The sequence below is a fragment of the Thamnophis sirtalis genome, unplaced genomic scaffold (assembly GCF_051295495.1).
Source record: "Thamnophis sirtalis isolate CommonGarterSnake01/CBP01778 unplaced genomic scaffold, rThaSir2_p1.2 scaffold_7, whole genome shotgun sequence".
Taxonomy (NCBI): Eukaryota; Metazoa; Chordata; class Lepidosauria; order Squamata; family Natricidae; genus Thamnophis; species Thamnophis sirtalis.
In genome coordinates this window covers 19843460-19855720 of record NW_028261387.1, presented here as the reverse complement: position 1 = coordinate 19855720, position 12261 = coordinate 19843460, and the positions used below count along the sequence as shown (strand labels likewise).

At 40.6% G+C, this 12261-nt stretch overlaps 1 protein-coding gene across 2 annotated transcripts in view; it reads left to right on the top strand.

Annotated features, from left to right (window-relative positions):
* Positions 1–3997: 3997 nt before the first annotated feature.
* The window catches only part of AK5 (adenylate kinase 5), a 134361-nt gene continuing 126097 nt past the window's right edge, over positions 3998–12261 (top strand). Inside the window, exon 1 of one of the 2 annotated variants that reach the window (XM_087719447.1) lies at positions 3998–4303. In XM_087719447.1, the coding sequence (XP_087575573.1) occupies positions 4244–4303 (60 nt within the window). In that variant the 5' untranslated portion in view covers positions 3998–4243. The remainder of the gene's footprint in view (positions 4304–12261) is intronic. The other variant, XM_087719446.1, reaches the window with a different exon arrangement.

Sequence of the window (12261 nt, the reverse complement as noted above, 5' to 3'; positions counted from 1 at the left end):
CTAAAGTGGGAATAGACTCAAGTCTCCCAGCTTCTAGCCTGATGCCTTAACCGCTACACCAACTGGCTCTCTTATTTCCTAAATAAAAAGATTGAGAAAGACTTATCCGTTCTTTGAAACGCAGCTGGTCATTATCATGCAGAGACTGGAAGCTTGCTGCAGAAAGACTGTACGCATTGTAGTTGTTCTCTGGTTATTATATAGGAAGAGGGTAAGTGCATTTATTTACAGCAAGGAGAAATCACCAACCTCATCTTTAAGGATGGAAGGGGAGAAAATGGTATTTAATGTCCAAACAGTCCACTTCTTTGAAATGAGAATTCTGACAGCAGACAAAATACGGGCTGCGGAAGAAATAGAAACCTTTCACTTTTAGTTCAGTTCAGCTCATTCCCATTTATAGTCGCCATCTTGAGACATCTGATAATTCTGTCTCAGGACCTTTCCTCACTATGGTTTATTACCACGCTGGACTCACCATGTTGGTAATTCTGGCCATAAATTGGATTATCTAGATAGCATGTGTCAAACTCATGGAGTCACATTGCCATCACGTGATGTTTCATGACGCTTTCCCCTTCGTGGAGATGGGATAGGGGTGGCCTGCACATGACGCATCTGGTCCGAAAGCCACCAGTTTGACACCCTGAATTGTTTCTCCTTTATAGTGAGAGAGAGAGACTATGAGGCGTCTGGAGAAAGAAAAGAAGAGTTAATAGTGGATGAGTCAGTTGACAAATTATCTTACAAAAGAGCAAATCAGCCCAGGTGGGAAGCAATCTGGGGAACAAATGGTTTCAAAGTATTCCGAGATATTTTAACTCACTATAAAGGAAGTAGGAAATTCTTATTGCAGTTTCCAAGATTTTGTACTTTATCTGGGCTAGCATTAAAGATAGCTTTGTGAAAACGGTCTAGTCCTTCATCCTTGATCTTGTCATCTTGCTAAGCAAAGCCTTGTCCTCATGCCTTGGTTGCAAATATTTTCAGGCCAGCGATTAGTTAATATGTAGTTAACAGCACAACTGATGCTGTGAGAGGAGCTACTGGTTCCTAGTCAAAGATTACTCCAAAAGGAACAATTATTTGTCTACTAAGCACCATGCCAAATTCACCATGATTTAGAAAGATAGGAGAAAGAAGCAACAAGTTTAAACTCCATGGCTGTAAATCTTTTTTTTTTTTCATTTCCTCACTGCAAATTCAATGAGAAAATCAACAGCTGTGTATGGATTCAATCTTGCCTATAATCAGTATTCTAACCTAGTTAAGCCATATCAACGGGTCTTCTGCCATGGCTAACACAGGAGTATAACTAAGCTGCAAAGTGTCAGAGATCAGAAGAAAGGATGAATAACTACAACTTGCCACATCTCCAAGTCATTTATCTCGGGAAAAAATGGTGATACATTATGGGTTTTTTTCCTCCTTCCCTTTTGTTGTGGCAATACTGTGTCAGCAGGAAACAGAAAAAGTGATGCTTTCCACAGCATGAAGGATCAGTATAAAACTATTCAAATAGATGATCAAGGGGAACACTTTGATAGCCACCATTCTGCTACTGCTGAAAATTGCATATGAACAAAGGACTAAAGATGCTCTGTATGCAAGAACTGTTGGATGTGATTTAAAAGCCAAAGCAGGGGAGCAATCTGAAATTAATCATTCTGAAAGAAAAGTTCAAGGAAAAGCAGAGATCAATGAGGCGGGAGAACAAAAGTTAATTCTATGTCCAGAAACAAGACAGGTTGAATTTAATGGCACTCTTTCCTTTCCATAACTAAAACCATAGCAAAACCAGGAATGGGACAACTTGCCACTGCCAACTTGCTGCAGTCAACTCGTCATGGCCAACTCGCTGCAGGATAAATTGTCACAGCCAACTTGCCACAGAATAATTTAACAATTCTATTTAATTATTTAAAATAAATAAAAAGTTATTTTAATTTTTGCTATTCACATTTCATTCTGTCCCTCCTTTTGCATCCATTCTGTAATGGTTCTATCCCACCATTTCTTTGATATTAGTGTAACTTTTGTCCCACAGTGAGTTGTGTTGCAGCGAGGTGGTCATGGTGAGTTGTCCACAGTGAATTGGCTGCAGCAACTTTGCCCTGGCAAGTTGGCAGCAGCAAATTATCATAGACCAAAATACAGCCCCTTCATGTTGGAAGCTTCATGCTGTGTACCACCAGTTGCACACACTCCTGCAACTGCTCACAGTTATTCATGTCCTGGTTCCCTCCCAAATGGACTATAGGTAGTCTTCAACTTATGACATTTTAACCCAAAATTTATGTTGCTAAGTGAGAAATTTGTTAAATTTGAGTTTTACCCATTTTATGACTTTTCTTGCCATATTTATTAAGTGACTCATTGCAGCAGTTGTTAAATTAGTAACAATATTGTTGGCTTTCCTATTGACTTTGTCAGGTCACAAAAGGTGACCACATGACTGTGCAACACTGCAATTGTCATAAATATGAACCAGTTATCAAGCACCCGAATCTAAATCACATGACCACAGGAATGCCGCAATGCTCAGTGTGAAAAATGATCATGTTACCTTTCAGAGCTGTTGTAACTTCGAACAGTCACTAATAAACTGTTGTACGTTGAAGACTACTTGTAGTGTAATATGCGCTACATACTGTTGCTTGAAGAGCATGCAGAAGCTTCAACTGGTACAAAACGTGGCAGTGTGGAGCACTTATGTGTGCCCCTAGAACGGCACATTATACCTTTGTTCCATTGTGCCTTATTTCGTTTGCTTCTGTGTTCAATTCAAGGTGCTATTTTTGACCTATAAAGTCATATATGGCATGGAATCAGTTTATTTGAGAGGCCACCTGGCTAAATTTACCTGTCCCATCAGATCCAATAAGGAAGGACATTAATTTTAACACATCTTCTGCTGTGGCTCTCTGCAGCATCATTCAAGAGCCGAGGTGGCGCAGTGGTTAGGGTGCAGTACTGCAGGCCACTTCAGCTGACTGTTATCTGCAGTTCAGCGGTTCAAATCTCACCGGCTCAAGGTTGACTCAGCCTTCCATCCTTCCGAGGTGGGTGAAATGAGGACCCAGACTGTGGGGGCGATATGCTGACTCTGTAAACCGCTTAGAGAGGGCTGAAAGCCCTATGAAGCGGTATATAAGTCTAACTGCTATTGCTATATTGCTATTCTCCAGCCCAGGTGAGAGTAGCCAGATGTTGGCATTTAGGAAATCCTTCAAAACATGGTTCTTCCAACATTGAGGGTGCCAGAGAAAAAGCCCCCCCCAAAGATGATTACACCTTGGTCCATTCTCTTGTAGTCTCATTTATATAAGTGTCAAAATTGTTTTTCCTCCTTACTTTCTTTTTTTTTTTAACTGGTTGTGGGTCAGGTCTGTGATGTGGATGGCTAAATAAATTCGATAACTAAGCAGCTGAACTTGAGATGTTGAGACTGCCTTCAATAATATGGGCATTTTTTGGTCTAAATATTTAATTTAGTCCATAAGTGGATCTTCCCCTTGGCGCACACACGCACGCACACATACGTCCAAATGAAGGAACACCGTTTCATGAATCTTCTCCCCAATTTCGCCTTCAATCCAGATGTCCACACACCCCGCGTTCCTCTACTCCGTGAGAATGGAAAAGCCCGAGATCAGCCGCCGGGCGCGAAGGCTGAGCTTGAGGTTGCAGAAATCTTGGCTTCGTAGAGCGTAAACTTTGTAAAAGGGCCGGCCATCGTGGGCTCGCCGATAGGGGAAGGTTTCCGGAACCAGGCTCTAAGGGCGCACACCCCATGGAAAGCCACGAGCAACCGGCTCGATCGCCGCCTCTCTTTCTTTTTCAGGAGCGCCACGTGCTCGCGCGTGCGCGTGTATATGTGTATGTGTGTACAGAAAAGCGCGATCGTGCGATTTGGAGACAGTCTCCTCCCTCCCCGGCGCCTTTCCAGAGCAGCCACCCACTCCCACCCACCCCCAGCAGCCCCAGCTTGACTGGCGGCGCGCGGGTTGAGCTGGGAGGGTAAAGGCAGCTCGGGTGAGGAAGAGCGGAGGCGCTGCTGCTGTTGCTGCTGCTGCCGCTTCTCTCTGATCGCCTCGCCTTCCAAGAGCGAGCGGTTTTTGCCAGGGACGAGGACCGGAGCGCTGGGGGCGAAGAGCCGAGAAAGAGCCGGGCTCTAAAGCGCCAGCCGCGCCAGCCAAGCTACCCCAAATCGCGCGCCATCGCCTTGTCTCCGCCAGGCGGCATGAGCAGCTGCGACGCCAAAGATTACCTGACCAGGAGGGAGATCCCGCAGCTTTTCGAGGTACGAGCACACCTCGGTGGGCAGGTGAACCTCGGGGACCGGCCGTCGCTTTGCTGCCGCTCGCCTCCGCCAGCGGAGCAAGTTTCCCCAAAGTCGGACGAAAACGGGGAGGGAAGGAAAGGATGCAGAGATCCAGGGGCGTCTTAAAGGGAGAAGGTTGCAGGGATCCCGGGATGTAAAAGACGAGAAGGGACCGAGCAAGGCGGGAGGAAAGAAAGAGGGCAAACAAGGGACGCTAGGATCGTGGCGGGGAGAAGTGGCGGTGGAACTGAGTCGGTTGAAGAAGAAGTGACCGGCTTTTTCCCTGCATTAGCTTCAGGCGTCCCTTAACCCGTTGCTGCGGACGCTCCAAGCTGGAGGCAGAAGATCTGAAATAGAGGTTAGGGTTAGGGTTTTGTTTTGGGGTTGGTTCCCCCCCCCCTACAACAGTTCTAGCTTTGGAACTCTTGATTCTTAGGAGAGGCTGAGAAGGGGCTTGGAACAGCTGGAACATGTGTGCCAACTGCCAAGGTAACCTTCTTGAGGTTCCTTAGTTGGTGCCCTTGACTTCCAGATGGTTGCTTTAGTGTAGATCTTCTCAACAGCTCATTTTCCCTCTCCCTTTCTGGTCTTTCTCACTCATCCTGTTCTCCCTCTGTGAAGCAGCAACCTTACTTCTGGTTGCCTTGGCTTCACCATTGACTTTGTTTCCAGTATTTGTTTCTAACCTTGTCATTGAGAAATGTGTGTAGAATTGCTAATTAGCAGGCAGAAGAAAGGTGCCATTTTCCTTGATATTTTGGGATTAATCGGGTTGGAAAACTTTGCCCGTTTTGCATCCATGAAGCAAAAGCAGAAGAGGCTTACCACTGGAGATGCTCCAGTGTGCTATTTCATTCATACCGGATGGCATTTCATTCAGGAGGCATTCCTTGTGACTTCATAGGAACATGGCTTGTAGTCACAGCTGTCTTTTATGCATTGTTTCCTTTTAGTGCAATATTATGTGATCCAAAAGATTTTGTCTGACGCACAATTACCTGAATGTAAAACAATGCTTCAGAAAGACTATTTCCATTATCGCTGTTTGTTTTTAATAATAAAAATGCTGAAGATTTTTATATGACATATGTGACAATATGGGAGACTTTAAGATTTTTATTCTAAATGACTGTTCTAAGAAGACAAATACATTTGTGATTTACTAAATCTTAAATAGGGCATCTCAAATCATTCTATTTGTATTATTTAATCATTAGACCATAAACAGAAAACTCTAGACTAGATTTTAGCAGTATAATGTTATTATAGAAAAAATTAAGTTCTTTTTCAAATATTAATTTTATTGAACATTACAATTACAGTGATAAAAACTTAATACAAACTAGAAAAAGAAAAAGAAAAAAGTGAAGGTGAAGAGCAGAAAAAGAAATAGAAAGGAGAGAAAAATAACAATATATTATAGAAAAAATATATAAAGAAATAACTTTCCCTTTTATCACAAGAATAAACAGTGTTAGTAATCATCATCTTAAAATGCAATGCATGATGTCTTCCATTCATATTGCATCTCTTATTTATAAACAAATAGTTTAAAACCTAGTCATTTCAGTCATGATCAGGAAAAGTCCACTAATCTTGATCAACTAACCCAACTTTATATTCCTCCCTTTCTTTTGTAACTATCTTGATAGTGGCCTAAAAGTTTATTTCTTTGTCCCTTTTCACAAAGTTCTTCAAAGGTTTAACAAGCTTCTTTTATAAATCCAATAGAGGAAGATCATCCAGATCCCTGTCTTGGTTTACTTGCATATCCCTTTTAATTATTAAGCCATAAGGTGGTTTCTTTTGTATGTGCAGTGTAGCATCTTTTCCCATATCACTCTTGTAGCTTGTCATTTTTAAATCCACTTTTCCTTTAATTGTAATCATTACTTCCTTGTGCTTCCTCAATAATTTAACCTTTAAAGTTCCAAAGTATCCTGTTTTTTTTAAAATCAAAGCAACAGTATTTTCCCGAAGGAATGATTCTTATAATTCCAGAATCTTACTTCAAATTTATCTGGCCTTTCTAATTAAAATCAAAACTGTAATTACCCCTTTGCTGTTTATTTCAGATTTTTTTAAAAGATCCTTAAACTTGCATTAAAACTTCTTTCATTAAGGGTTAAAGGAAACTCACAGCCAATTTTTTACGGTTTGGCAATTCAAAGGTTCCTAATAGCTTAAAATGCAGTTAAACAATTTCTGAAAGTGATTAGAAAAAGGGATTATATGAACTCAGTGGTCTTAAAGGTGCCAACCATGTGGTAAGCCAGATAGCTATTTTCTAAACCCGGCATAAACCTCTGTTCCATAATCTCTCCTAGAAACAACTGTATGAAGCACTTGTGAATGATCTCAAGACAAGCACTCTCTTTTTCTGAAGTGGAATTATGAAGAGTTAGTCCACTAATTGGTTTTTCATTTTGCTTAATCTTCAGCTTTTTTTTTAGCAGAGCTGTCTTCAATTCTCCCCCGCCCCACAAAAAAGTCCAGAAAGCCCCACTGAGTACAATAGAATTCTTTCTTCATAAATGTACATGATATTATATTCTTACCATGTAATCCTATCTATTTATTTAAAGTAAGTCTAGTTGAATTGGTTAGAACATATTCTCAGCTAAATAATATTATTTGCTAATTCATTAATACTCTGCCACTCTGCCCAATGGACAATTGAGATAGTTTATAATATACAAATAGAAAAATATGGGATTGAAACAATATGATGCTCATAATTAAGATCCACAGAACTATCACAAAACATTTTAAAAGTGTCCTAACGTTTTCAGATGGGATCAAAGAGCTTCTTTTTAACTGCCCTCCTACAGACCCAAACTACTTCTCCTGACAGATGCTAACTTACATGTGCAGAAGATACTAATTTTATTTTATTTTTTTGGCTTGATTTAAGTGTCATCTTTGTATGGCTTATCATTTAGCAAACCAATATTAAAACAGAGTGCAAAATAGATAGAGAAGATGGGATCTGGACCCTCAATGCAAAAACAGATAGAAAACAACTATAACCAAGAAACAACTTCATTACAACTAGACTTCAGAGGAGTACTAGATCTTCAGTGCCATCCAAAATCCCTTCAGCATGGGAACCATTATGGATCTCAGGAGGGATCTCCGTGTATCTAAACAATAACATCTTTAATTTCAATCATTATCAAACATTTCAAAATTGTTCTCTTATATGTCATTATGTAGCCTGTTTAATATTCAGAAGACTTTCCAATCTCACTTATTGTATTTTCTAAGCCCTATTATCCCCTTATTCCCATTTTAGAGATACAACTGCGAGGAAGTTGTGTAATAATTCTGGAGTGTTTAATGAGGGATATATAGTAGGCCAACCCACAGCGCATGGGCTTCATGTAGTTTTGAACAGCTAGTAATGTGGCCCCACAAGATAATAAAGAATAAAGGAAGTTTTTTATTTATATTTGTTAACTATATTATGTATTTTATATGTGGCCCAAAACAAATTCGTCTTCACTCAGTGCCAGTCCAGGCAGCTCAAAAGGCTGGACAATCATGCAGGAGATCAGGGTGTCAAACTCAAAAACTGGGGACTGGATCCAGCCCGCAGGGTGCTTAGATTTGGCCCCTAGGGCTGCCCTGGAAATAGCGAAGGACCAGCCTGCGGTGCCTCTACCAGCAAAAATGGAGCTCACAGGGGCCACATGCAGCCCTCCTGAGCTCCATTTTCGCTGGCAGATGGTTGCAGGAGGCTGTCACAGCTGAAAATGGAGCCCAGGAGCCTGTTTTCACTGGCAGAGAACTCGGGGCACTACAGGCGCCCCCTGACACAAGTGATGTCATGCTGACCATGCTCACCCTGGCAATGCCCACCCAGGCTCCTTGAGGTCAAACACAACTCTAATGCAGCCCTCAATGAAATTGAGTTTGACACCCCTGCAGTACATAAATAAACCAATATAAATCTCTGAGAAAGACAAATACACCAATGTAACTCTTCTCTGTGAGAAGAACAATGTCTGTTTCCATTTAAAAAGTAAATTTTGCTCCATTTATTCATTTTTGCAAATAAAGAATATCCTATATATTGACATATCTGGCCTGACTATGTAAGGGGCAAGAGGTTCAGTAGGCCTTTGCAAGAATTATAATCACTTTTCTCAACAAATAAAAACAAGGATTTGAAAGACGTTGGTATCCGTGACCCGTCAAAACCGCGCTCGACTAAACCGCGTCGCTGATGTCATCAACAGGGCGACAACAGCCAGCGCGGAGAAAGAAGGGCGTTTTAAATAGCGCTTTGAAAGCAAGCCGATTCAACTTAAGGTAAGGGTTAGGTTTAGGGTTAGGTTTAGGGTTAGGTTAAGGGTTAGGTTTAGGTTTAGGGTTAGGGTTAGGTTAAGGGTTAGGTTTAGGGTTAGGTTAAGGGTTAGGATTAGGTTTAGGGTTAGGTTAAGGGTTAGGTTTAGGGTTAGGTTTAGGGTTAGGTTAAGGGTTAGGGTTAGGTTTAGGATTAGGTTTAGGGGGGTTAGGTTTAGGTTTAGGGGGGTTAGGTTTAGGTTTAAGGGTTAATTTTAGGTTTAGGGTTTACAGCGTGTTTCTGTCTCCGCGCTGTTATCGTCCTTTTGATGACATCAGCGACGTGGTTTAGTCGGGCGCGGTTCAGTCGAGCGCAGTTTTGTCGGTGAACTGTTGGTATTTGCATTGCAACTCTGAACACGCAGAGGATTGCTTGGAATAGTTATTAGAATTGTCGTAGAGGCATGACATAATAATTTGACAAGTTGTATTTCATCAGTCAAAGAATTTTGCTTGGGATATATGCATATGAGTATGTTTTGATTTTTCAGTCCTCTGGGTCTCTGTTCTTTACAACACACCCACTGCTTAGTATATTTTGTGGGCTCCCTAATGGAATTGGGGAACTTGTTTATAATTTCTATAAAGGACAGATAGTCCTCGACTTGCAACAGTTCATTTAATGACCGTTCAAAGTTACAATGGCACTGAAATATGTGACATTTCTATTTTCGTCACTTATGACCGTTGTAGCATCCTCATGATCACGTGATTTACATTCGAATGCTTAACAACTGACTCACATTTACGACGGTTGCGGATCCCCCTTTGCGACCTTCTGACAAGCAAAGTCAATGGGAAAACCAGATTCACTTAACTATGTTACTAATTTAACAATTGCAATGATTCACTTAACAAATTTCTCACTTAATAACTTACATTTTGGGATAAATTGTGATTGTAAGTTGAGGACTATCTGTATATGTGCACATTTCATTTTTTCCTGTTTGCCACTGTATCTGAGATCAGATTATCAGAAGGTGTCTTTTTAGGGCAATAAAACCATTTTTTATATAGCAATAGCAGTAGACTTATATACCGCTTCATAGGCCTTTCAGGCCTCTCTAAGCGGTTTACAGAGAGTCAGCATATTGCCCCCAACAATCTGGGTCCTCATTTTACCCACCTCGGAAGGATGGAAGGCTGAGTCAACCCTGAGCCGGTGAGATTTGAACCGCTGACCTGCTGATCTAGCAGTAGCCTGCAGTGCTGCATTTAACCACTGCGCCACCTTGGCTCTGGGTGGCGAAATTTCATTTCATAGTTTAAGAAGACTATTATATAACCGATATCCATACTGTAAAATCCTCACATATGAAGGCTTATTCAGACTTGTTGTCAGGCACACTAGTAATTTGCTATGGCTTTAGAAGATTAAAAAAGCTAGGGAATTCCATTCTAGATATGACTAAGGTACGACAGCCTATAAGAAGATAACATTTCATCTGAAAATAAAATCAGGTCCAGAGAAATAGGAATAATATTAAGAGAAACATTAGATTTCCAGAAGAGGTGAGGGGGGGGGAGGAAAAGAAGAAGAGAAAAATACAGACGAACGTCAAAAGAATAAATAGATCTTTTATCATAAAGATTTAAATTTACCTAAGATTAGGATAATCCTGTGACACCCTTTAGATACTAACAAAGAAGACATTTTGACTTTGGGAATTTTATTAGAAATAGAGCAACAATGGGATACATCAAGATCCTTTTTTTATTGCTAACATAGTTTATAAATGTGCAGGCATTACACAAAGAAAGTGGCAGGGAATATAGGCAGATGCCATTTTTTTCTCTGCACAGTTGTGTAATTGTTCCTGTGCTGACTTCCATTCATGTTTGTCCCAAGTTTACTGATGATCTGGGTAGGTGAAAACCTCCTCTCTGGGTGTTTGTGGGGGCAGCTGAAATGCCTCAAATGCAAAATGGGTGGCTATGTAAATTTGATAAATAGATACATAAATAAATTCCCATTAAAAACTGCCGTTCAAAAGCAATGATAAAAAGACTTCAAAACCTGGTTGAGATAGAGGAAAAAATCTGAAACAGACATTCTGAATGATGTTCAATCTGTCAGAGCTTTGTGCATTCCTGAATTAAAATATCCCTGTCTTCTCCAGGCAGAGAAGAGAAAGAAAAATGCTTGTGGCAGGGATCCAATCCAGTCTATCTCTTGCCAAGTTATAACCATGCAATAGTTAATTTATGCAGCAGCAATAGAGCAGTGTTGTTTTTGGTATAATTTTGAAACTTAGAAAATTGCAAACCTTAAAATGAAAAAAGCTTTTTTTAACATTTCTGAAGAGGGTTGTGAGAATATGTGATCCACATGCTTCCGAGGTTGTTATTGTTTTTTAGCTGCTGCGTTAGAGGCAAACTCTTGCAAGCCTCAAGAGTGAAATAACAGTTATGTAAAGTAGCTGTTTTACAAATGTTGCAGTATTATTAAAATACAGCATTTAAAACTTTTAGCCTTCCTTTCCGAATATAAAACAAGCAAATTAGTCCTGGACAATGCAATGCTGTTTTACATTTACAACATTTATTTACAGGCTTTTTTTTCTTGCTAAATCAAACAGCTGCTGATAAATCAGCACAATGCTTGTTCAGAAATAATTCTTTTATATATTCTTGGGGCGTGAAATTCTAAGCACATGCATTTATAATGAAAGTAGGGCTATATTCCAATCCTTGGTGATTGGAAACAATTATCACTGGGTTTAATAAGGCTTCCTTCCAAATAAGTATTCCTAAATAAAATATTGCTTAAATAGGATTCACTTCCTGAGGTACATATTGTTTTCTTAACAGCAGGATGGAAATGATATATACTTGGATGTTTTTCAACTATGGATTAATCTATAGTTTAATTTGCAGCCCTAGATTGCCTTGCTGGTATCGCACCCAAATACTTCAATCTGATAATGTTATCTACAAAGTAGAGGTAGTCCTTTTTTTACTGATCACAAATGGGACCACCAACTTGGTTGTTAAGTGAAGTGGTAGCTAAATGAAACTGCAACTACGCTTGCGATCTTTTTTTGCTTTATTTGCTTGGTAGACCTGTGAAGGTTGTAACTGCGAGGATTGGTTGCAAAGTTTATCATCACTGTTGTAACTGCAAATGGTTGCTAGATGACAACTATCTGTACTTTATCTCTGTTAAGTCCACACAGGGCGTCAAGGAAAGAAACCACCCCATTGGCTACAACGGGGCAGCCGGCTGGCGGGAGAATCGCAAACAGCTGATTGGTTATTACTCTGACAGCTCGGGTATAAAAAGCTGTCAGAGGGTCTGAAGTTTATTCTTGTTACTGGTTGTGTTAAATAAAGTAGTTACTGGTTCAATCATCTCCTGCCTCCTCAGTGGCTCAGAATAAAACATTCTCAGTGGTCCCCAACATTTCTGGCTCTGTGGACTGGAGTGGCAGTAGACGGAGGGGATGGTTTCATGCGCACAAATAGAGCATTGCACACTCACCTGCCACTTTTGCGACCTAGTTCCCAACAGGCCACACAAATGGTACCGGTACAGGTCCGCGGACCAGGAATTGGGGATCCCTCCTTTATCTGAGGTTAAGGAAATGTTC